General features: G+C 33.6%; 1 protein-coding gene across 2 annotated transcripts in view; it reads right to left on the reverse strand.

Annotated features, from left to right (window-relative positions):
* Window positions 1–2063: 2063 nt before the first annotated feature.
* The window catches only part of ZC2HC1A (zinc finger C2HC-type containing 1A), a 50417-nt gene continuing 28885 nt past the window's right edge, over window positions 2064–23595 (reverse strand). Inside the window, exons 8-10 of one of the 2 annotated variants that reach the window (XR_008663520.1) lie at window positions 13656–13763; window positions 8467–8691; window positions 5615–5685 (exon numbers count right to left, since the gene is read on the reverse strand). Coding sequence is in view for 1 of the 2 variants with exons in the window: in XM_055318465.1 (XP_055174440.1) it covers window positions 5520–5685; window positions 13656–13763 (274 nt within the window). In the remaining variant the exon portion in view is untranslated. Of the gene's footprint in view, window positions 5686–8466; window positions 8692–13655; window positions 13764–23595 lie in introns of both variants that reach the window. The other variant, XM_055318465.1, reaches the window with a different exon arrangement.

A 23595-nucleotide genomic window follows, 5' to 3' on the forward strand; every position in this document is an offset into this window, starting at 1 on the left:
TGAGTATGGTTGACACACAATGTTACATTAGTTTTAGGCGTACAACATGGTGACTCAACTTCTCTATCCATTATGCTATGTTCACCACAAGTGTAGCTACTGTCTGTCACCGTGCAACACAATACCACTGACTCCATTCCATATGCTGTACCTTTCATTTCTGTGACTTACTTATTCCATAATTAGAGGCTTAGATCGCCCACTCCTTACCCATTCTGACCATCCCTCTGGTCCCCTCTCCTCTGGCAACTCAGTTTGTTCTCTGTTTATAGGTTGGGAAAATGGTTTAATTTTTATCACAGCAAATAATAGTACTATTAAACATGGCCTGCACAAATATTTTTCTGTACTTCAGACTTCTTCCTCATGAAATAGTATATATCTTGGAAATAAAAGTACTAGGTTATGAGGCATGAATATTTTAAAGGCTTTTAAAATAAATTTCATCAATGTTTCAAAAAGTATTAACAAATTTTATTTCATTCATTAGTGGATAAGGGCATTCATCCTAATGCACCATGGCAGTTTTCAGTTCTATTATAATTTAAGATTGTTGATTTGATGAATGAAAATCAGCATTTTATTGTTAAGTACACTCACCACTACTCAGAACTACTGGCAATCTCCAACCTTACTGGTGCAAATACAAAATAGGCATAGAAACAGGGATTTGAGCAGAGAAAAAAGGACAATGAAAGTGGAGAGTTAGGTGAGGTAGGATGAACAGTTCTGGAATTAGTCATTTTTACTCAGCATCATTTTTTGTCAGTCCTCAGGACAGTCCCAAGTAGTTCACATTTTACATTCCAATGGACCTCACTGCACACACATCTTTTCCACTGCCACTTGCCTTTTCCCGAGTAATAGTGGGGGAAGTGCACCTCTTGCTCATATTTATACCAGGCTTCCTCCTAAGCACTGGGAAGAAAAAAAGCAGGAAATGATCAGCTCTATAACTGGTGGTGGTAAGAAAGAAGCTTAATCTTCAACATTTCTGCAGTGTTTTGTTGGTCCTTTCTAATAAATTTCCATTAAAATGAATCCTCCCTTTGTCCTAATTGTCTGTTTATATGTCAGCTTCTCCAAGTAAGTTATAACAACTTTACAGTAAAGACTTAATCCTATCTTATTTACTGCTTTTGGTCCCTAGCATATCAGAGAATGAAGAACATGTGAATTTTTCTTTACTGTCTATAAGTATAAAGTTTTAAAGTATAAAGTTTTAGTTTTATGCAACTCATATTAGTTGGTCTCATCACTCAGCCTTATTTAAATAGATGTGACTCTCAATCTTTCCATTTGCAATGACAGAGATACAGCCACACAATATAATGATCAGCAATATATAAGTCAGAGAAAGACAAATACCATAATATTTCACTCATACTTGGAATTTAAGAAATAGAACAAGCAAAGGGAAAAGAGAGAGAGAGAAACAGAGAAATCAAGATACAGACCCTAATTATAAAGAACTGATGTTTACCAGAGGGGAGGGGTAGGGAGGTGGGAGGATGGGTGAATCAAGTGATGGGGATGAGGAGGGCCCTTGTCCTGATGAGCACCGTGTGTTGTATGAAAAGTGCTGAATCACTATATTGTACACCTGAAACTAATATAACATTGTATGTTAACTAACTGGAATTAAAAACTTTTTAAAAAACAAAAAATAAGTAGATGTCACTCTCCTATATTAGATATTGAGTTAGATCAAATGATTGAAAAAATTTATCTTAAAAGAAGATGATAACTCTTGTATAATAAGATGAAACATTAAACTAATAGTACAATGAGTACCTGGTTATATTTGAGTAATATGTTTGAGATGCACAAATCTGTTAACAAAATATTGTGAGGAGTAAATACTAAACATCTCTATTAATTATTATCACCCTGGTACCCAGAATGAGCTAGACTAGGGTTCTTAAAACTCAACAAATGAATTATTAAAATCACAAAAAAATAAGAACTATTTTTTATAAATTTGTGTAATGTCATGATATATATATGGAGATATGTATGTATTATATGTATATAATATATATATATTACAGAGAGGCCTTTAAAATAAGAATTGGAAGCTGGTAATATTAAATTATCTAAAAGCACCCTCTAGTGGCGAAAAAGCAATTCACATATAAGACAAGCAAAATTATCTATAAATAAGTATCCTGACAGTAATAATTAACTGAAACATTTCTAAATGAAAAGAAGTGTGGTTATCATTAACTTGGTTTTAACAATTTTCCACTGCTCTATTCAGTAACGTAGTCAGTTGTAAAAGTTAACCTTAGTACTAAAAATATATCCATCGGGGATCCCTGTGTGGCTCAGCAGTTTAGTGCCTGCCTTTGGCCCAGGGCGCGATCCTGGAGTCCAGGGATCGAGTCCCACATTGGGCTCCCGGCATGGAGCCTGCTTCTCCCTCCTCCTGGGTCTCTGCCTCTCTCTCTCTCTTTCTCTATGTCTATCATAAATAAATGAGTAAATCTAAAAAAAAAAAAAAGAAAGAAAAAAAAGAAAAGAAAGAAAAAAAGAAAGATAACTACTTATCAACCCCCTTTAAAAATAAATAAAAATATATCCATCATAGAAAATACATATACCTGCAATGCAAAAAAAGACGCAAGACTTTTCTGCTGACTCTCTGTTGCTGTGTACCTCTTCTATTATTTTTAATTCCCTGAGTACAAATCAAACATGTCTAATTTGATATTTCTACTAGCGACAACTGTTTAAAATTTTAAATATGATAGTTTAAATCACTAAGTATTGATCATAAACCAATAGTTTTTGCCATTAAACTATATATTACCTAATTAGAAATATCCACAATGTTTCATGTTTTCAACTGCTATATTTTACTGACCAAAGAAAAGTTTTCTTAGAAATCTTGAAATGAAATATATTTGTAATATTTAGATGTCATAAAACACTTCAATAAAATAATTGCAATTTCTTTAAAATCTGATGGCACAAAAAAATTGCCAATGAAAAGCACTATCTCATTTTTAAAAATCTGTATTTTGGCTTTGAACATTTTTTTCTTATTTCAGTGTGCTCTTATCTTTCTACCTATGTCTGGCTAAAAGCTAAGACATCAATAAAGACCACCTGGAATTTTTTTTGCTTCATGTCTTTATTGAATAGGTTCAAAAATGAAGACAGTATTTGTAATAAAAAAAAGAGTGAACAAGAGACAACAGCAACCATAATAATCTTACTTCTCAAGCTAGTGACTTTCAGAATAATATATAAGCAATTTTTACATTTTTAATTTAAGCTTAACAATCATTTCTTTATTCTACCACACTGGCAAATACTTGTGAAAATAAATAAAAATAAATGATGCATAGATCTAGGAAAATTTCTTATAAACTGAACTATTGCACAACAAATCAATGTGAGAATAATATATGTAGGTAACAAAAACGCATTTAAAAACACTGTCACAACATGTTTCATAATTCCTAAGTGTACTTCACCTATTTACTGTTTATAATAATCTCTGGGTTCTAGAATTGGATGATTTTTTACCAACTCCTTTTTCATGTAGTACATTATAACAGTTACTGGCTACTGCAAAATTCTGTGAAAAACAAACATGTGCCATTTTGTTTAAGTTCATTTATCTGTCCCTTCTTTGGGCTAAATTACCTAGTCTTTGAAAAAAAAAAAAAAACTTGGAAAAAGAAAAATAGTGCTCAGTTCCAGGGAAAACAAAGTTTAAAGTTCTTCATATGATTTGTTAACAGAACAGAATAACATATATTATTGAAATGAAAATCTAATATGTACACTATTCTCCTAAATTAATTACAGCTTATTGTAGTTAATGGACTCTCTTTTTAGGTCAATATGACTGAATAAAGACAACCAGATTTAAAATTAATGAAAAGTCAGGAAAGAAACTATAAGGTAAATAAAACAACAATTCCCATTACTTCAAAGTTCATATCCCCTGCCTGAATGAAAAAAACAAAAACAAAACAGAAACACAAAAAACAAAAATAAAAACAAAAAACCTAATGAATACAATTATAAAGTATAAGCATAAATAAATTTCAGAGAAAATTAAAAGCCACAAATTTCTGCATTAACCCTTATATTTGCTCACAGTCATAAAAGAGAAGCTAGAAATGACCTATAAAAGATTTGCTTATATCTTTTAAGATCAAAGCTCTTTTCTTTCTATACCACAGAAACCACTAAGGAGTTACTGAACATGGCTGCACAGACAATCAAAGTATCTACTACTAAATACTGTCACATTGAAAGTGATAATGATTAAAAGCTGTAGGTTAGCCAAAGTCAAAGTACAATTAAATTTTTGTGAATGTTTAGTTACATAAGTCAGCTGTGCATTAAAGCAGTGCATTTTCAGTGTTTTTTTTTTTTTACTGTGATGTGAAGGTGTTTTAGTATTAAACACTAAAAATAAAATATAAGAAAGAAAAATTAGTCTCTTAAACAGCTCATCACTACATCTAACTATACTTCAAGGGAAATTAAAATTAAAAAATTAAAATACTTTTTACCCGCATGCCTTGTAGTAATGATTAATTATCCAAATTATTTATTAGGGTGAGGTGGTTTGTTTTAAAATCCATCAAAATAATTTCTTCTAAATTTAGACACAGAAATAAACATGTAGAATTTTGTAAGGAATTTCATGCCTCTTAAATATTATGCCTCTTATTTTCAAACTTTGCAAAAAGTAAATTAAAATGCCTCAGACATAAGTTTATAAAAAAGGAAAAAGTGAAATATGGAGACACAATTAGAATATACATTCAACTAACACACTGAGGTAAAAAAATCAGTTATAACTGGAATAAGATATATTTATATTTTTTAATCTTGTGTCTCTGAAAAGGAAATTACATAATTACATTTTAAAGAATGAGTAAAGATCTCTAAATTATAAAATTAATGATATAGCAATTAAAAAACAACATAGTATAGGGGTTTTATTCTCTTTTCAATTATTTATAAAATTAATTGTTGAAGAGCTCTTCAGGAAAATGACCTCACATAACTAACTGTAACTGAATGTACTGCTTCCAAAATTCCAAGCATCCCACCCTATGATACTATATGAAAATAAGCACCGATAATAAAAACGTTTGTTCTGATTTTCTGCTCAAAGTAATGATCATCCTAAAGCTTGAAGGGCTGAGCACTAGCATTTGATTTTGTGAAGGCATGCTTAATGTGCTTTAATAACAACAACAGAAAAGTAATACCTAAGTTAATGATTCCACTTGAAATTATTTTCTGACAGATGAGTGAATATTTCCTTGAGTGGCACAGTTTGGGCTATCAGGTATTCATTATATACAATATATGTACACATATATATATACACATACACATTACACAGCCAAAGAATTATGCTCCAAAAATTGCCGAAAAAAGTATTTTGAATAATTTTAGCATAAAATCATTAAAGGAAGTGCTCTAGCTGTCCAAGCAGCAACAGTCATAAAATTCCAGACTTAGCTTTTTCTTTTGGACTCTGTTCACAGAATCATTCTTCGAATGCCACATTCACAGCAATACTTTGCCCATTCTACAGGGTATTTAGTCCCACACTCATGGCAGAATTTTGGTAAGTGTCCTGTTGAATTTCCTTCTGTGCCTTTAATGTTTCCGCCATTAAGTGAAGATATATAGTCTCCATCTGGCCTGAAGGAGTACAGGAAGAAAAGTGGAAACACAAAGTTCTTGTCAATAGTTTTCATACCCTTAGAAAACAGTACATAATATTAAGTATACATAAAAGCTTGCTTAATCTCAATTTTAAGATTTTTCTAGTTCAGATAAAAAAAATCCCTTTTAGTTAATAATTAAATTCTAAATGTTCTCTTTGGCATTATATTTGTCCCGATTATGAGAATTTTTCACGAGTAAATGCCACCACACTTTCCATCTGCTCAATGTACTAGGCATATACCACAGGAAATAGAATGGAAATTTATAACAATGTTCCTTCTGCAAAACCATCTCTAAAGAGAAAACTGGAACCTCACCCTCAGGAAAGATGGAGGTCTTTCCTCCAAATATACACTGCGATAATTATGTACATATATTAAAATATATACTATAAAACCATATATACATAATTTTTCCTAATGTGTCCTATTTTCACTGTATCCATGGAGTCATTTCACTCTAAGTCACATCACTATCATCAGGTTGAATCTTATTAGGTCCTTTGCTCTAATTTAGTTATACTTACAACACACTCAAATTCTCTTGTCCTTCAACCCTGTACTACAACCCACATGGCTCTAGACACTCTCACTGCCACCCTAAACTGTGTCCTCCGCTTTGCTTTGTTTTCCACCTGACATGCAGTATGTCATTTCTGTTACGTCTTGTCTTCTCCATAAGACTGTGAGCTCCCCGAGTGTGAGATTTTTATGTTTTGTTACTGCTCTACATCTGGGATCAAGAGAAGTACTTAACATAAACTTAACTCTCAGTAAATATTTTTTTAATGAATAAGCGAATGAATGACCAATATATGAAGAAGATAAAGCAAAATATTTGATCCTTTTAAAATGATAAACTCTTAAGATTTATCAACAAAAAAATAAACAATATTCAGAATAAAGGAGGGATATAATATAGATATAGCAGATAGAAAATTATAAGAACAATTCTATGCTACTAATTAGAAACCTAAATAAAATTAAAAACGTCCTAGAAAAATATCTTATGAAAACTGACTTCAAACAAAATATAATATTAAACAGTCATAATTATTAAAGCAAGTGAATCAGTAATTGACATACTACTACTCTTCCTTATCATGTGGGCACATGCAGGCGTGCATACACATACACACACACACACACACACACACACACACAGTGGACTCATGACAGTTTTACATGGTAAGTTCTATTAAACTTTTCCAGCAGAGGGAGGTGGAAAAACAACATTCTGTAATTTCTTTTCAAAGGTCTGTAAAACCCTGATATTCAGGCCATTAAGAGAATATAAAATTAGAATCAATTTTGCCTATTAACTTGGAAATATATGTAAATATTTCTGAGCATTTTAGCAAACACAATCTACAAACATATGCAATTCAAAATGCTTTAGATTTATTCCAGAAAATAAGACTGATTTAACATTAGGAAGTCTATTAATATAATTTTTCACATAAACGGATTAAAGGATCTAAAAATATTGTTTTTATATATGATATTCAATAAGATTCACCACTTATTTTTGATTTTAAAAAAGACACTTAGAAAATCAGGAATAGAAAGGAATGTCATTGACAAAATGTATTTAACAGAATCCTGTATCAGCCTTCATATTTATTTTTTTTGTAAAGATTTTATTTGTTCATGAGAGACACAGAAAGAGAGGCAGAAACATAGGCAGAGGGAGAAGCAGGCTCCTCGCAGGGAGCTTGAATGTGGGACTCGATTCCAGGACACTGGGATCATGACCTGAGCCGACAGCAGACCCTCAACCACTGAGCCACACTGGCATCCCAAAGATTTCACTTATTTATTCACGAGAGACACAGAAAGAAAGAGAGAGGTAGAGACACAGGCAGAGGGAGAAGCAGGCTTCCTACAAGGAGCCTGATGTGGTACTCAATCCTGGATCCTGGGATCACACCCTGAACTGAAGGCAGACGCTCAACCACTGAGCCACCCAGGCGTCCCTCAGCCTTCATATTTAATGCTGACATTTAAGGAGCATTTTCTTTAAAAGCAGAAATGCCAGGAGAATGTCAGCTATAATTATTTCTATTTTAATATATAATATAGCATAAGGAGAACTCTTTCTCCGTTTCTGTGGACACATCTGACATTGGTATAACTTCCTAGCTTTCTTTAATGAAAACCTTAAAAAGGTGGAATGCCAGCTGTGTTCCCAGGCAACAGTGCTTATATGCAACCCACTGAAATTAGACATCCCTGAGGACAACCTGAAAGCTATGATTATGGGGCTGTTACAAGAGAAACTGGTTCCCTTTGGGGACACAGAATTTCCAATTAAATTGATCATACACCCACCTATTAAGATCTTGTTCTCTCACACCTAAGCTGTCACTTGGACAGCCAAAGAAAATCAGCTCCAGGATTGGGGCAAGGGCTCCCAAGAAAGAGAAACACCTGACATTGCCTGCTGTCATTCCCTCTTTCCTGTAAATAACCCCAAATGTCATATATTAGTGTAGGATCACCTCTAGCTGAGCCTAAGACAAGCTCTTGATGGACATTTCAAGAGTCCTGACTTGGAGCGGCATGAGGAGAGGGGAAGGGAAAGTTGAGTCTCTAAAGCCCCACTTAGTGCAAGTGCAAGAAATCACTTTCTCTCTCCCACAATGATATTAAAACCCAAGTCTTTAAGTAAGGAAGATCGATGAAAACCTCAAATATAAGTGTGGCATCAGGGTTACTTTACCAATGTGACCTCTAGTTTCCTTTATTGACTTACCTGTGGAAGTTTCCCTATCTTTTCTAAGAGCTAAGCTATACATTCAAAAGGATATTTGTTCCATTTTGTGAGCATTTCTAGGTCTTTTGGGTGGAAGGGTCATCCAGAAAATGTAGTCTATCACATTTCCAGAAAAAGAAATCTGTGAGATTCTTCATCTGTTATGGCTCTAATTATTCCATCTGGGTAGGGTAGTAAGTCAAGTGAACAAGGTTCAGGGGCTTTCTATTACACATCAACCATTTAAAAAAGAAAGAAAAGAAAGAAAGAAAGAAAGAAAGAAGAAAGAAAGAAAGAAAGAAAGAAAGAAAGAAAGAAAGAAAGAAAGAAAGAAAGAAAGAAAGAGAAAGAAAGAAAGAAAGAAAGAAAGAAAGAAAGAAAGAAAGAAAGAAAGAAAGAAAGAAAGAAAGGAAAACAAAAAATTCAAACACATTTTTAATGTGATTTTTGCACCTGCCTATTGTCACTTCTTTTGTCTACCTCTTTAGAATGAAATGATCTTTTTATTCAAGTATATGTATTTATTAAGTTTTCCATTTTATAAGAGACTGTAAATCCTACATTCAGAATGGGTTCAAAACCCATAACTCCACACATATACAACAACATACTACAACCAGCTTCACGACTCCAAGAACATTAAGCTCTCTTCTTTAATATTTACAATGTATCAAAACCTCAAGTGAGGGCACCTGAGTGGCTCAGTTGGTTAAGCATCTGCCTTTGGCTTAGGTCATGATCCCAGGAGTCCTGGGATCAAGCCCCATGTTGTCAGGCTCCCTGCTCAGCAGCAGGGAGTCTGTTTCTTTCTCTCCCTTAGCCTTTCTTTCCAGCTTGTGTTCTCACTCTCTCTAAATAAATAAATAAATTTTTTAAATCTTAAAAAAAAATCTCAAGTGAAACAGTCTAGTTGCAAAGGTAGCAATTCTCTTAATTCCTTTATGGTTCTCATCCCTTGTTATGTATAGGTATCACTCTTAAAACTTTAAAAATCCAAACCAAAGAAATCAAAACCTCTGGGAGGAACGTGGGCATGTTCATTTTTAGAAAGTTCCACAGGTGCTTCTTTCTGAAGAGTAATCTCCAAGACTGACAGATAGTATCTTAGATACTTGAAAATATATCCCTGGATTAAATCTGAATAATGGATAGCTGTATATGCTATATATTTATAACAAAAGCAGACAACATATATACTTATATTTAACACATATATATCACAACAATTTTCTATGAATTGTAGGATATCATGTAATAGGCCTGCATTGAGGGCATCTTAAGAAAACATCTTATGAAATTCATTGTCATATTTATAGTAGATATTTTAATTAAGAAGTTATCCATTGGATGGGGATGGTAAATTAGAGGAAAGTGGTCAAAAGGGACAAACTTCCAGTTAGATAAATAGGTAGGAGGGATGTGATGTATACAACCTGATGACTACAGCTAACACTGCTATATGATAGATAGAGAAGTTGTTAGTATGAGAAGATGGATGTTAGTCAAACTTGCTATGGTAATCATTTCACAATATATATAAATCAAACCATCCCGCTGTATGCCTTAAAGTTAAACAGTGATGTATGAAATTATTTTTGAAAAACTGGAGGAAAAAAGTTATCTATTAAATTATCCAGTGACTCTTCAAACTCTCATTCTTAGTAGATGACATAATACTTTGTGGAAAACCCAAAAGACTCCACTCCAAAATTGCTGAACTCATAAGGAGTTCAGCAAAGTGGTAGGATATAAAATCAATGCACAGAAATCAGTTGTATTTCTATATGCTAACAATGAGACAGGAGAAAGAGAAATGATGGAATCGATCCCATTTACGATTGCACCAAAATCTACGAATAAACATAATCAGAGAGGCAAAGGATCTGTACTCGGAAAACTATAGAACACTCATGAAACAAAGGAAACAAAACACAAGAAATGGGAAAATGTTCCATGCTTATGGATTGAAAGGACAAATATTGTTAAAATAATCTACGCTACCTAGATCAATCTATCCATTCAATGCAATCTCTATCAAAATATCACTGACTTTCTTCATAGAGTTGGAACAAATAATCCTAAGATTTGTATGGAACCAGAAAAGGCCCCAAACAGCCAGACGAATATTGAAAAAGAAAACCAAAGCTGAGGACATCACAATTCCGGACTTCAAGCTGATGACTACAAAGCTGTAATCATCAAGACAGTATAGTTGTGGCACAAAAAGAGACACATAGATCAATGGAACAAAATAAAGAACCCAGAAATGGACCCTGAACTTCACAGTCAACTAATCTTAGACAAGGCAGGAAAGAACATCCAATGGAAAAAAGTCTCTTCAATAAATAGTGTTGGGAAAATTGGACAGCCACATGCAGAAGAATGAAACTGAACCATTATCTCACACCATACACAAAAATAGATTCAAGATGGATTTAAGATCTAACTGTAAGACAGGAATCTATCAAAATTCTAGAGCAGAAGAGAGGCAGCCACCTCTGTGACATAGGCGATAGGAACTTCTTGCAAGACACATTTCCAAAGGCAAGGTAAAGAAAGGAAAAATGAACTATTGGGACTTCATCAAGATGAAAAGCCTTTGGGGATTCCAGGGTGGCTAAGCAGTTTAGTGCCGTCTGCATGCCGACAGCGTGATCCTGGAGTCCCAGGATCGGGTCCCACGTCAGGCTCCCTGCATGGAGCCTGCTTCTCCCCCTGCCTATGTCTCTGCCTCTCTCTCTCTCTCTGTCTCTCATGAATAAATGAATAAAATCTTAGAAAAAAAAAAGATGAAAAGCTTTTGCACAGCAAAGGAAACAGTCTACAAAACCAAAAGACAATCGAAAGGGAGAACATATCTGCAAATGTCTTATCAGATAAAGGGTTAGTATCCAAAATCTATAGAGAACTTATCAAGCTCAGCACCCAAAGATTCTAGTCAAGAAATGGGGAGAAGACATGAACAGACATTTCTCCAAAGAAGACATATAAATGGCCAACAGACACATGAAAAAATGCTCCACATCAGTCAGCATCAGGGAAATACAAATCAAAACCACAATGAGTTACCACCTCATACCAGTCAGAACAAGTCAGGAAACCGACAGATGTTGGCGCAGATGGAGAGAAAGGGTGGAACCCTCTCACACTGTTGGTGAGAATACAAGCAGGTATAGTCACTCTGGGAAACAGTATGGAGGTTCCTTAAAAAGTTAAAAATAGAGCTACCCTATGACCCAGCAATTGTACTACTTGGTATTTACTCCAAAGATACAAATGTAGTGATCCAAAGGGGCACCTGTACCCCAATGTTTATAGCAGCAATATCCACAATAGCTAAACTATGTCAAGAGCTCAGAGGTCCATTGACAGACGAATGAATAAAGATGTGGTATCTTCTTTTATATATACATGTATATATAAAATGGAATATTACTGATCCACTAAAAAAATAAATCTTGCTATTTGCAATGAAGTGGATGAAACCAGAGGGTATTAAGCTAAGCAAAATAGCAAAATAAGTCCAGCAGAGAAAGACAATTATCATATGATCTCACTCATGTGGAATTTAAGAAGAAAAACAGAGGATTATAGGGGAAGGGAGGGAAAAATAAAACAAGACGAAATGAGAGAGAGAGAGACAAACCATAAGAGACCTTAATCATAGGAAACAAACAGGGTTGCTGGAGGGGAGAGGGTAGGTGCATGAGGTAACTGACTGATGGACATTAAGGAGGAGACGTGATGTAATGAGCACTAGGTATTATATAAGACTGATGAGTCTCTGAACTCTACCTCTGAAACTAGTTATTATGGTACATGTTAATTAATTAAAAGTAAATGAAAGGAAATTAAAAAAATAATAATAGGGGCCCCTGGGTGGCTCAGTCAGTTTAGTATCTGCCTTCAGCTCAGGTCATGATCCCAGGGTCCCTGGGTTGGGTCCCTCCCCAACTCTTTGCTCAGCAGGGAGCCTGCTTCTCCCTCTCCCTCTGTCTACAACTCTGCCTATTTGTGCGCGCTTTCTTTCTCTGTCAAATAAATAAATAAAATCTTTAAAAAATAATAATGATAAATTATTCAGTAGCTCTATGAGAATTCATAGGCAGATTTTTGAGGTCACAGGACTAATTGTACTGCACAGAAAAATGATTTTTTTTTAAATACAACATGAATCATGTAACTAACTATTCCTCTCTTCTGTACTTTGGCTGCTACAAAGTTTGGATTCAATTTATGGCCAAAGGCAAGTCTATATACAGGGTCTCACGACACATATTTTGTGGACTAATTTCTTTCCTTTTCTTACCTTCTCTTTTAATTCTCATTTTTCCTTTTCCTACTCTTTCATTTTTATAAAATACTGTATCTCACTGTATGTCATGGATCTCTGTATATTGCCTTAATTAAAACTTCCTGGAATAAGTTGGGATATATACATATATGCACACGTATATATAAAAATTATATATATACACAATGTACATGTATATGTATATTTATAAAATATCTATAATTGGAATGATTTCATTATATGCTTAAAAACAGAGTGAATGTCAAGTTGTACAAACATTTTGAGAGATAAAAAAGGGATGTACATGGATAATCACAGCCTCAGCAAGGGAATTTATTTTTTATTTTTTTATTTTTTTAATTTATGATAGTCACACACACACAGAGAGAGAGAGAGAGGCAGAGACACAGGCAGAGGGAGAAGCAGGCTCCATGCACCGGGAGCCCGACATGGGATTCGATCCCGGGTCTCCAGGATCGCGCCCTGGGCCAAAGGCAGGCGCCAAACCGCTGCGCCACCCAGGGATCCCTCAGCAAGGGAATTTAAATGTATTAAAATGCTGCTGAAAATTACAATACCAGTGGTTTAAAAGGTCTACTACTCAATTTGTAGAAGTAAAAATAATCATGATGTACTTAAAATTAAGATATAAAATACAAATAAATCCAGTGAAACTGAACAAACTATCCTCGAGCCTTTACAATAATAACTACAAGGTTTAGAAAAAATATTATTTATGCCCAAACTATTTCTTTAATGTAAAGCCAAAATAAATCATATAGCAATGGAAAAATTAGATTTTCTATTAATAGCCTGATATATATTTTTGTATATGCTCCTTAGAAAACTAAATATATTTTTATTTTAGTTATTAGAATCTCAAAGTTAAACATACCTGGCTATGTAGCTCTCAGTATATGTTTTTCTTTTGTTTGTAGGCACACTTGAGGAAGGATTTCGTGCCAAACTAGGTGGTGTGGTATTTCGAGGTTTGATGTTAGTTCTAGAAGAAAGAGATGGCATAATGAAAAAGTACTGAATAACAAGCATTTATTTCTTATATTGTTTACTGACATGATTAAAAAATAATTTAAAGCTGTAGAGAGGTAAATTCAAAAGAGTAAAATCCAAGTAATTAATTTTAAATCTGAAAACAACGGTAGTCAAAACTAAGGGTAAATCAAAGCTTTTTGCATTTGGTAACACTAACCTGATGGTAAATAAAGACAACTAAAAATAAATATACATACATATATATTCATGTTTGCATATATGCTTATATATGCATATATACTTACATATGTATATATATGCATGCATATATACTTACATATGTATGTATATATATGCTTGCCTTACATGAAACTTTTTAAAGTTTAAATCTATAGTTCCCTTAAATTAGAGATGTGTCTTATTAAATGCCTATGAATAACTGTTAAATAATGTTACACATTATGAAATATGGTTAAAAAAATTTAAAAAAATTTACCTAACCACTTTAATAATTTCCAATTTATGAAAGACTGTTCTTAAAAACAAAAACAAAAAAATCCTGTTCTTGGGTTATTAATTTTCCCTTTTAAGATTTAATTTCACCAACTATACAGCCTGGGCTATCTGCTCTCAGTAGAAGAATTCTTGTTGGATCATCACTGAATTTCCTTTATGAATCTTCAGGAATCAGAAAGCTTAGACGGTTGAATAATGGTACAATGGTAAAAGTATAGGATTTGGGATTCAGATGAACCTGGATTCAAATCCCAAATGCTACTGACTAATGTGGAGGTAGTGGCCAACCCGTGTTCAAGTTCCCTCTTTCTAAAATACGACTATCCTCACTTACCTTAGAAGTTATGGATATCAATTGCAATTTATACAAACATCCAGAATAGCTGATGATACTATTTTAACTACTATGGCTATTATTTACTGTTCCTAGTTAACATTTACAAAATGCTGCTTACTACATTTGGTATAGTTAGATTTCTAATTGTTTTCATATATAATTTTACTTAATCCTCATAATAATCCAATGGAGTAAGTCATATTAATAACTCCATTTTAGAAATGAGGCAACTGAAACAAAGAACAGTTAAAAGCAACTTAACCAAGCTGACCTATACAGTATGTTACCGAACTTGGGGTCAGATGTTAAATAAAGAGCTAGTTGCCCCCCTTAGAGATTTGGTCAAATCTTTTCATTTCAGAGATACGCAATATTTTGTTATATGAACAAGCAGGATACTTTTTAAAATTCCTTTAGATTGTAAGTTCATAAACTATAGCTGAAATTCTTCCTTCTTATAGAGAAAAGTTGGGAAAGTGGAAATTCCAAATAGCTACCTCCAAAATACATGCAGGTAATAACAAAATCTACTGTTTCTCAAATGCAAAATATGATGCCAGGTACTATGCATACTTCACTTGGTTTAATCTTCACAGAAACCTCAGAAGATATTACTCTCATTTTAAACTTGAAGAAAATTGTATTTAGAGAAATTAAATAAGCTGAAAATCTACTGTAAGGACACAGTATTTGCACTTGAATTTAGGTGGGTCATATTACAAATCTTACTATATTCAATATGCAATGCTGTCTGTTGTTCAAAGAGAAGTTGCTTTTAATAGTACTTAACATTATTTCTAAACTTTGACAAGAATCACAGAGCATGAATGGGTTATCCTGGACCTCCTCAAACAGCCACTGACAGTCTAATTATGAGGTCTACTCTACTCTTAAGCCCCTCTAGGGATGTTGCGGAAGTGCTAGGTACCTTTTTAGGAACTTCTCTAAAAAAATCACGTGCCAAACAATCTCACTGTGATTCCTCCAGTGAGAGTCCTAAGAGGAATAGGAAGGAAACGTTTTGTTTTTGTTTTTTTTTTTTGGCTCTAGAATAAAGCCTTATTAGAAATCTTATCATTTTCATATAATACATACATGACATACACAGATAATACAAACACACCTATGGATATACACACATAATCTCACTGTATTAATGAAGTTATTCAAATAATTGGAAAATAATTTAGAAATTAGAGAAAAATAAGGGTATCAATAATAATAATCACTACTAAATATCATGTACTTTTAGTAACAATTTCTAAGAGGTCAAGAATCATTCTTAAGACACTGGGAAGAACAGTATTGATTAGTATTTAAAATATGTTATCTCAGTCTCACATGGTCAACACATTTTTGCTCCTGTCCAGAGTTTGAAAAGTGCTACCCTTATTCTGTATCTGCAATCTGCTTATTCTAGGTCAAACAATAATAAAAGAAGATTTAATTTTGGAATTATACTTACTCTACCTTACTGCTAGTCAGTATTTTTTTGAGATATGCTTCAGAGGGAACAGAGAAACAACAGTACTAAGAAAAATGGCTCAGGGCACAAATTCTTCCTTCCATAATTTATCACTAACTACTTAAAAATAACACACAGCTGCTGCTAATATTTTAAAGACTTCTCCCATCTTTATTTTATATTTAGTTAAATTTACTCTTCTTTTCATATGTGGTAAGAGAATTCTGTAGTAGGAGTTGGTTTAAAAGTTAACTTTAAGTGAACTCTGTTTAATAATACATTTTTCAACTTTAGTAAGTAATTTATCTGACTCAAATCTCATCATCTTAAAATGAGAGAGCTAGATTTGGTATTGGAGCCCAAATGAGAAAACCCTGAAGACTTCTTTGGAAGAGTTCCATGGTGACTGTTGTTGCCACTGGCCTCTCTTTTTGGCTTTCTGAGCCAGTCCAGAAAGGAGAGTGTCCTTGGCAATAACTTAACTTTTCTTGGTTTTATGTGGAATTTGTAGCTATTTAACCAAAACAGAATCCCTGGACTGAATATTTTATAAAACCTCTTTGTTTTCTTTCTTTCTTTTTTTTTTTTTAAGATTTATTTATTTATTTATTTATTTATTTATTTATTTATTTATGAGAGAGAGAGAGAGAGAAAGAGAGAGAGAGAGAGAGAGAGAGAGAGAGAGAGAGAGAGAGAGAGGCAGAGAGAGAAGCAGGCTCCATGCTGGGAGCCCGACGTGGGACTCGATCCCAGGACCCCAGGATCGCGCCCTTGGCCAAAGGCAGGCGCCAAACCGCTGAGCCACCCAGGAATCCCCTGTTTTCTGTCTTTTTATAATAATCATCTTCTCAACTAAAAAATAATGAAGAGTATCACCTATTATGTGTGACATAATATCCCCTATACTTTTCTTTTTAAAAATATTAATCCTAAGAGGTGCCTGGGTAGCAAAGTCGGTTAAGCATCTGACTCTTGGTTTCAGCTCAGGTCATGATCTTGGGGCTATAGGCTCAAGACTCACATCCGGCTACACATGAGCATGGGTCTGCTTGGGATTCTCTCTTTCTCTTACTTACTTTGCCCCTCTCACCCTGTGCATTCTCTTTCTCTCTCTCAAATAAATATTTAAAAAATATATATATATACTCCTAAAAGAAAGCTTCATAAAAATAGTAGCAATTATTAAAGGTGGCTGCTACATCACCCCTCTAAAAGTTAAAATTTAATAGAAATAAAGGTATGCTAAAAAGTTTTATTTAGAATAGAAATATTCATCTAACATCAGTGTTTTAGATCCTATAAGATTATTTAGCACTTCTTGGCTTAAAAATGATTTAAATAAGATTTTTTAAAAATATAGGAATATATAAGTTTATAGTATTCAATTATATAAAGCCCTTAAGGAAATATCTGAAAAAGATTAACCAAACTGAGTTACAAATACTTACTTGTAAATGGGTAATAACTCATGTCTTTTGATGGCATTGTCTGATTTTGTATCACTGTCATACAACCTTTGCACATGTCTTCCAGTTCGAAGTGGAGGGCCTAACTTGTCCATCTTACTATTAAAATATATAAAGGTGTACCCATAAGGAGATTTGTTTCTTTATATTAAAAAAATTGTTTTAGACATTATTCTGGTTCATCAGAAATCTACCCCCAAGCTCTTAATTATTGGACTGCTAGGGTAAGGGCTATCAAAAAGAATCCTCAGATAGTCCATACAATGTTCACTATTAGACTATTTTATATAAAAATTCTGACTATGTAAGACACCCTGCCAGTTTTAGATGAACATCCAAATGAGACATTTATACACAGCAAGGCAATGGAATTAGTAAAAAAAAAAAAAAAAAACTTAAGAAGGACACCTGTTTAAAATAAAATTTGTTGAAGCTAAAAGTGAACTAAAAATTATTTTGAAAAAAAAAGTTATTATTTTGGTATATAAGACTAATCTGATGTTTCTTCATATGAAGTTCACAAATAATCTAATTTTTCTCCTTCCCTGATTGCATAGTACCTTTCTCTTTTTATTATTTTATAATTTGCCCTGCATTTTTAAATTCCAAATATAAAGTAAGGAATCAATTAAGTGATATTTATATTTTTACCTCTATCTTACTTTCTATTTCTAACAAAGAATGGCTATTTATGAAATTTACATAGAGAAACGTAAAGCATGATGTATAGAAAAAAACATGGGTGGCAATCGGAAAAATTACACGTAGAAATGTTAAGTGGCCATGCCATCTGGTTTTCTATTTTTTTAAAAACCAAAAGTATAAAGGAGCTCCATCTGGAGGAAAATAGGAAAAACTGCAGATTTGTAGAGATGTCATTATTTTACATCAACCAAATAATTGAATCCTGTATACTACCACCAACCAATATTCATTCATTGTAGGAAGCAGGGAAAATTAAACTAGGAAGGTAGGAGAACTATCCTAAATGAATACTGAATAACAGATCACTACTTGGTAATTTAAAAAGGATACTCTTTAAGGGACGCTTATTTGCTCCAATGCTTTCTTATTTGCTTCTTGCATTCTATTCATTAACTCTACAAATCCTGAGCACCTACTATGTATCAGGCACTATGCTACATTCTAGGGATATAAAACAGACCTGATGCTTATTCTCATGGAATTTAGTATCTAAAAAGAATCTGTCATTGCTCTAGATTATAAGGGTCTCTACAGAGGGACACATTTTATTCACTTGTATGTTTTTTCAGTATCCTATACATAGCAGATTATTTTATTATAAATGTTATTATAAATACTTTGCCGATGATGGTGCTTGCATTAGGTGTTTACATTACATTATTTAAAACATTTTAAAGCTTTTAAAAAATGCTTTAAGAGGGATCCCTGGGTGGCGCAGCGGTTTAGCGCCTGTCTTTGGCCCAGGGCGCGATCCTGGAGACCCGGGATTGAATCCCACGTCGGGCTCCCGGTGCATGGAGCCTGCTTCTCCCTCTGCCTATGTCTCTGCCTCTCTCTCTCTCTCTCTGTGTGTGTGTGTGTGACTATCATAAATAAATAAAAATTTAAAAAAATGCTTTAAGATGTGGTGTTCAGACAGACAGACACACACACACACACACACACACGCAGGAATATTACACAGCCATAAAATGGATGAGATTATGCCATTTGGGACAATATGGATGAACCTAGAGGATATCATACTAAATGAAATAAATCAGAGTAAGATAAATACTGTATGATTTTACTCATGTGTGGAATCTAAAACACAAATGAATAAACAAAGAACAGAATCAAACCTATAAATACAGAGAATGAACCGATGATTGCCAGAGGTGATGGAGGTAGGGAAAAGGGCAAATAGGTGAGTGAGATGGGAGATACAGGATCCCAGTTATGGAATGAATAAGTCAAGTGAACAAAAGATACAGCATCGGGGGGGCTGCCTAGGTGGCTCAGTCATTTAAGCCTCTGCCTTCAGCTCAGGTCATGATCCCAGGGTCCTGGGATCAAGCCCAGCATCAGGCTCCCTGCTCAGTGGGGAGTCTATTTCTCCCTCTCTCTCAGCTGCTCCCTCTGCTCATGCTCTGTCAAATAAACAAATAAAACCTTTTAAAAAAAGGGCACAGCATCAGAAATATAGTCAATGCTATTGTAACAGTGTTGTTTAGTGACAGATGGTAGCTACATCTATAGTGAGCATAACATACTGAAAAGTTAAATCACTATGATGTACACCTGAAACTAATTTAACATTCTATGTCAACTATGCTCAAAAAACTTATAAAAGTCGTCATTAATAAAAGTCGTCATTAAATATATGTTTTATATAATTTCTAAAATGTTTCTTTTTTTTTTTTAAATTTTTTTTTTTTTTTTTTTTTATTCATGATAGTCACACACACACACACAGAGAGAGAGAGAGAGGCAGAGACACAGGCAGAGGGAGAAGCAGGCTCCATGCACCGAGAGCCCGACGTGGGATTCGATCCCGGGTCTCCAGGATCGTGCCCTGGGCCAAAGGCAGGCGCTAAACCACTGCGCCACCCAGGGATCCCTCTAAAATGTTTCAAATTAAAATTTGATGGGTTATTTGTAAAAGATTACTAGAAATTTTACTTATTTAGTAAAAGTAAAAATTAAGTAAAAATCAGATTTTTATTTGAATTGCTTAACAATTATCAAAATATTATTGTTCCAAACAGTGGTTATCTCACAAAAGATATCTGTTGCTTTGGAATAAGTAATAAAAGATCTTATGTTTTTCTCAGAAGTATCGAAATTAAGATTTAGAAAATTTAAAACTACATTTTTAAAACATTTCTCTAATATGATAAGAACTACTCAAATCTTACATATGACACAACAAAGTTCAATTTGAGAAAGGAGATATGTAAAATCTAATAAAAATCTAAAATTATCTAACGCAAGTATTACATATTTTCCATATATGAGAGAATTAATCAGTATTTTCAGATTTTGAAAACCTAGTTGAATGGCAGGTTCCAATGATGATTTGTTTTGCTGTCTATACAGTTGTGTTATAAAATTTAATTCAGATGATCTAACTACCTATGTATATGTTTGTGTGATTTATATATACATATTCACAAAGTTTGAGGAATATAATTTCAATCTGATAGTAATCCATTATGGATTACCTCTACGCTATTTTTCTTTTAAAAGTTCCAACTTGGTAATGTTTGTTATATACCCAAGAGCTGAAAGAAATTCAGACAGAAATAAAGAAATCTATTCAGAAGAAGTAGTCTTGTTACTGCTAAAAAAGAGGACATTTTGAAGTCAACTAAGTCCACTCACACAGCACATATCTGGTGCAGACTAAGCAATCTGATACACATATGATTTCAATGCCATATGAAATTCAAGGATATGTCCTTAAATTGGCATCTAGATTTGGTCAGAGTAAACAACAAAATATTTTTTAATTTCTTGTTCTTTCAACTCAAGAACAGAAATACAATGGATTATTAAAACTTTAAAGAATCCTTTGGTTCCATGGACCACTAGTCAACCCATAGTCAAACCTTCCAGGTATTCCACATGACTTAAATTTTTCCTATGAAGGGCCAGACAAGGGGACGCCTGGGTGGCTCAGCGGTTTAGCGCCACCTTCAGTCCCAGGGCATGATCCTGAGACCTGGGATCAAGTCCCACGTTGGGCTGTTGGGCTCCCTGCATGGAGCCTGCTTCTCCCTCTACCTGTATCTCTGGCTCTCTCTCGCTCTCTGTGTCTGTCATGAATGAATAAATAAATAAATAAATAAATAAATAAATAATCTTAAAAAAAAATGAAGGACCAGACAATAAATATCTTAGGTTTTATGGACTATGCTATCTTTGTTACAAATACTCATCTGTGCCATTGTAGCATGAAAAGCAGCCATAGACAATACATAAATAATTGGGTGTAGCCATGTTTCAATAAAACCAGTTGTTGGCAGGACTTGGGTCTCAGGTCATAGTTCAAGAGGATCCTGCTCTAAAATATAAAAATTTGGGACGCCTAGGTGGCTCAGCCAACACTGCTTTGGCTCAGGGTTTGATCCCGGCGTCCAGGGATGAAGTCCGCATCAGGTTCCCTGCATGGAGCCTGCTTTTTCCTCTGCCTATGTCTCTACCTCTCTCTCTCTGTGTGTGTGTGTCTCTCTTGAATAAATCAATAAAATCTTTAAAATATACATATATAAAAATTTCACATATGAGAGGCACACCTTGATGGTTCAGTGGTTGAGCATCTGAATAAATAAATTTACACGAATAAATAAAATAAATCTTTAAAAAATTCCAAATATGAGAGAATGCCAGTGTTTTAAGATTTTGAAGATTTGAAGATTTTCAGTGATGATTTTTAAAGGTTTTGGATATATTAAAGAGTTATGAGAAATATCATAGCACTACATTCTCTTGTAATTCCAGACAAATATACGTTACTTTTTGTCAAGCCAATGCATTTCTATAGATGATAAACTGTAATTTTGACCAAGACTTTTTAATTTAAAATCTGTAGTTGCATATAACTGCCACAATATGAATAGTATATTTGCCAAGCTTCCAAATATTTATAGCTGAGAATGAATTCACCTTTTTTTTTTTTTAAGGATTTTATTTATTTATTCATGAGAAACACAGAGAGAGAAAGAAAGGCAGAGACATAGGCAGAGGGAGAAGGATTCCTGTGGGGAGCCCAATATAGGACTTGATCCTGGGACCCTGGGATCATGCCACTAAGGTAGACACTCAACTACTGATCCACCCAGGCATCCCATGAATTCACATTTTAAGAAATATTTGGTGATGATATCAACCTACTGGAATAGGTTTTAATTTGAAATGAACTTTGACCTTAGGAAGGTCCTTGTTTATTGCTGATAACATGAGAGTGAATCACTCAGGAGTATGTAAGCCACTCAGTCTTATAAGACTACTGCAAGCCTATGAGTAGATATAATAGAAAGATGACTTAAGAAAGAATATTGGAAAAGAATTTACCAGTTCATATTTCCTATCCTGAAAACCCTACAGTTATGTTGTTCTGACGCATTTGAAGTTTTGAAATGTGTCATACTTCTACTTTTGATCCTAAACTTACAAATCCTATATACATGGCAAAAACCAATAGCCTCAATCACTGTTATCCATGTAAGAAGCCACACTCTGCAATTCTAGGTTGTTTTAGGGATTTCTAGATCAATCAATTTAAATGATAGAGAAGTTCACAAAAATCTAAACAATGCTCCACACAAATTCAATTCACATATCAAAAGATTGGTTTATGAGAAAAACCTGTTTCCACTTATACAAAAATGTACTTAACCAGATATTTGTTTCTTACTGTTATCAATATAAAAGAGAAACTAAATTCAATTTACTAAGAAATTCTTCTTCAATGCATTCTGTTGCTCTAGTTTTACTGTATCTGCTAGTCTAACTCCAAAGTAAATGTGTTTTTATTAGTAACTGAACAGAAGTAAATCTTTGATATTTGATATTTTAGCTACTGTAAATTATCAGCTAAAATTTACAAGTTAGCTGGTAATTAGCCACGAAGAAAACACAAATCTCAAGACTGTGTAAATTCTGTGACACAATTCAAATATGTAATATTTATTTAAAAGCTTTGTGTTTCACCATATTTGTAAAATTTCCTAGGATTAAAGACAGTTATCTTTTATAATAGGGAACATTTTTCCACTGAGGGTATTTTTTGCTTAAAAAAAATCCAATAACATCAGTTAACCCACAAGTTATCTAGAAGTTAATTACTACATAAATGAGAATTTGTCCAAGATAAATTTTTCTGCAGTATGATTCTAACATATGCTAAATATTAAAGATCATTGATAGCATGATTAAAGATGGCCACAATAAAGATTATATACACAACACTTTAAACAATCTCAAGTTATTGAAATGACTCTATTTTACTAATCTCAGAAGGTGCTCAATTTCTTGGACATTACAACTAACCATATATCTTAATTCCACCTTTACTCAATCCTGAATCATC

The sequence above is a fragment of the Nyctereutes procyonoides genome, unplaced genomic scaffold, assembly GCF_905146905.1.
Source record: "Nyctereutes procyonoides isolate TBG_1078 unplaced genomic scaffold, NYPRO_anot_genome, whole genome shotgun sequence".
Lineage (NCBI taxonomy): Eukaryota > Metazoa > Chordata > Mammalia > Carnivora > Canidae > Nyctereutes > Nyctereutes procyonoides.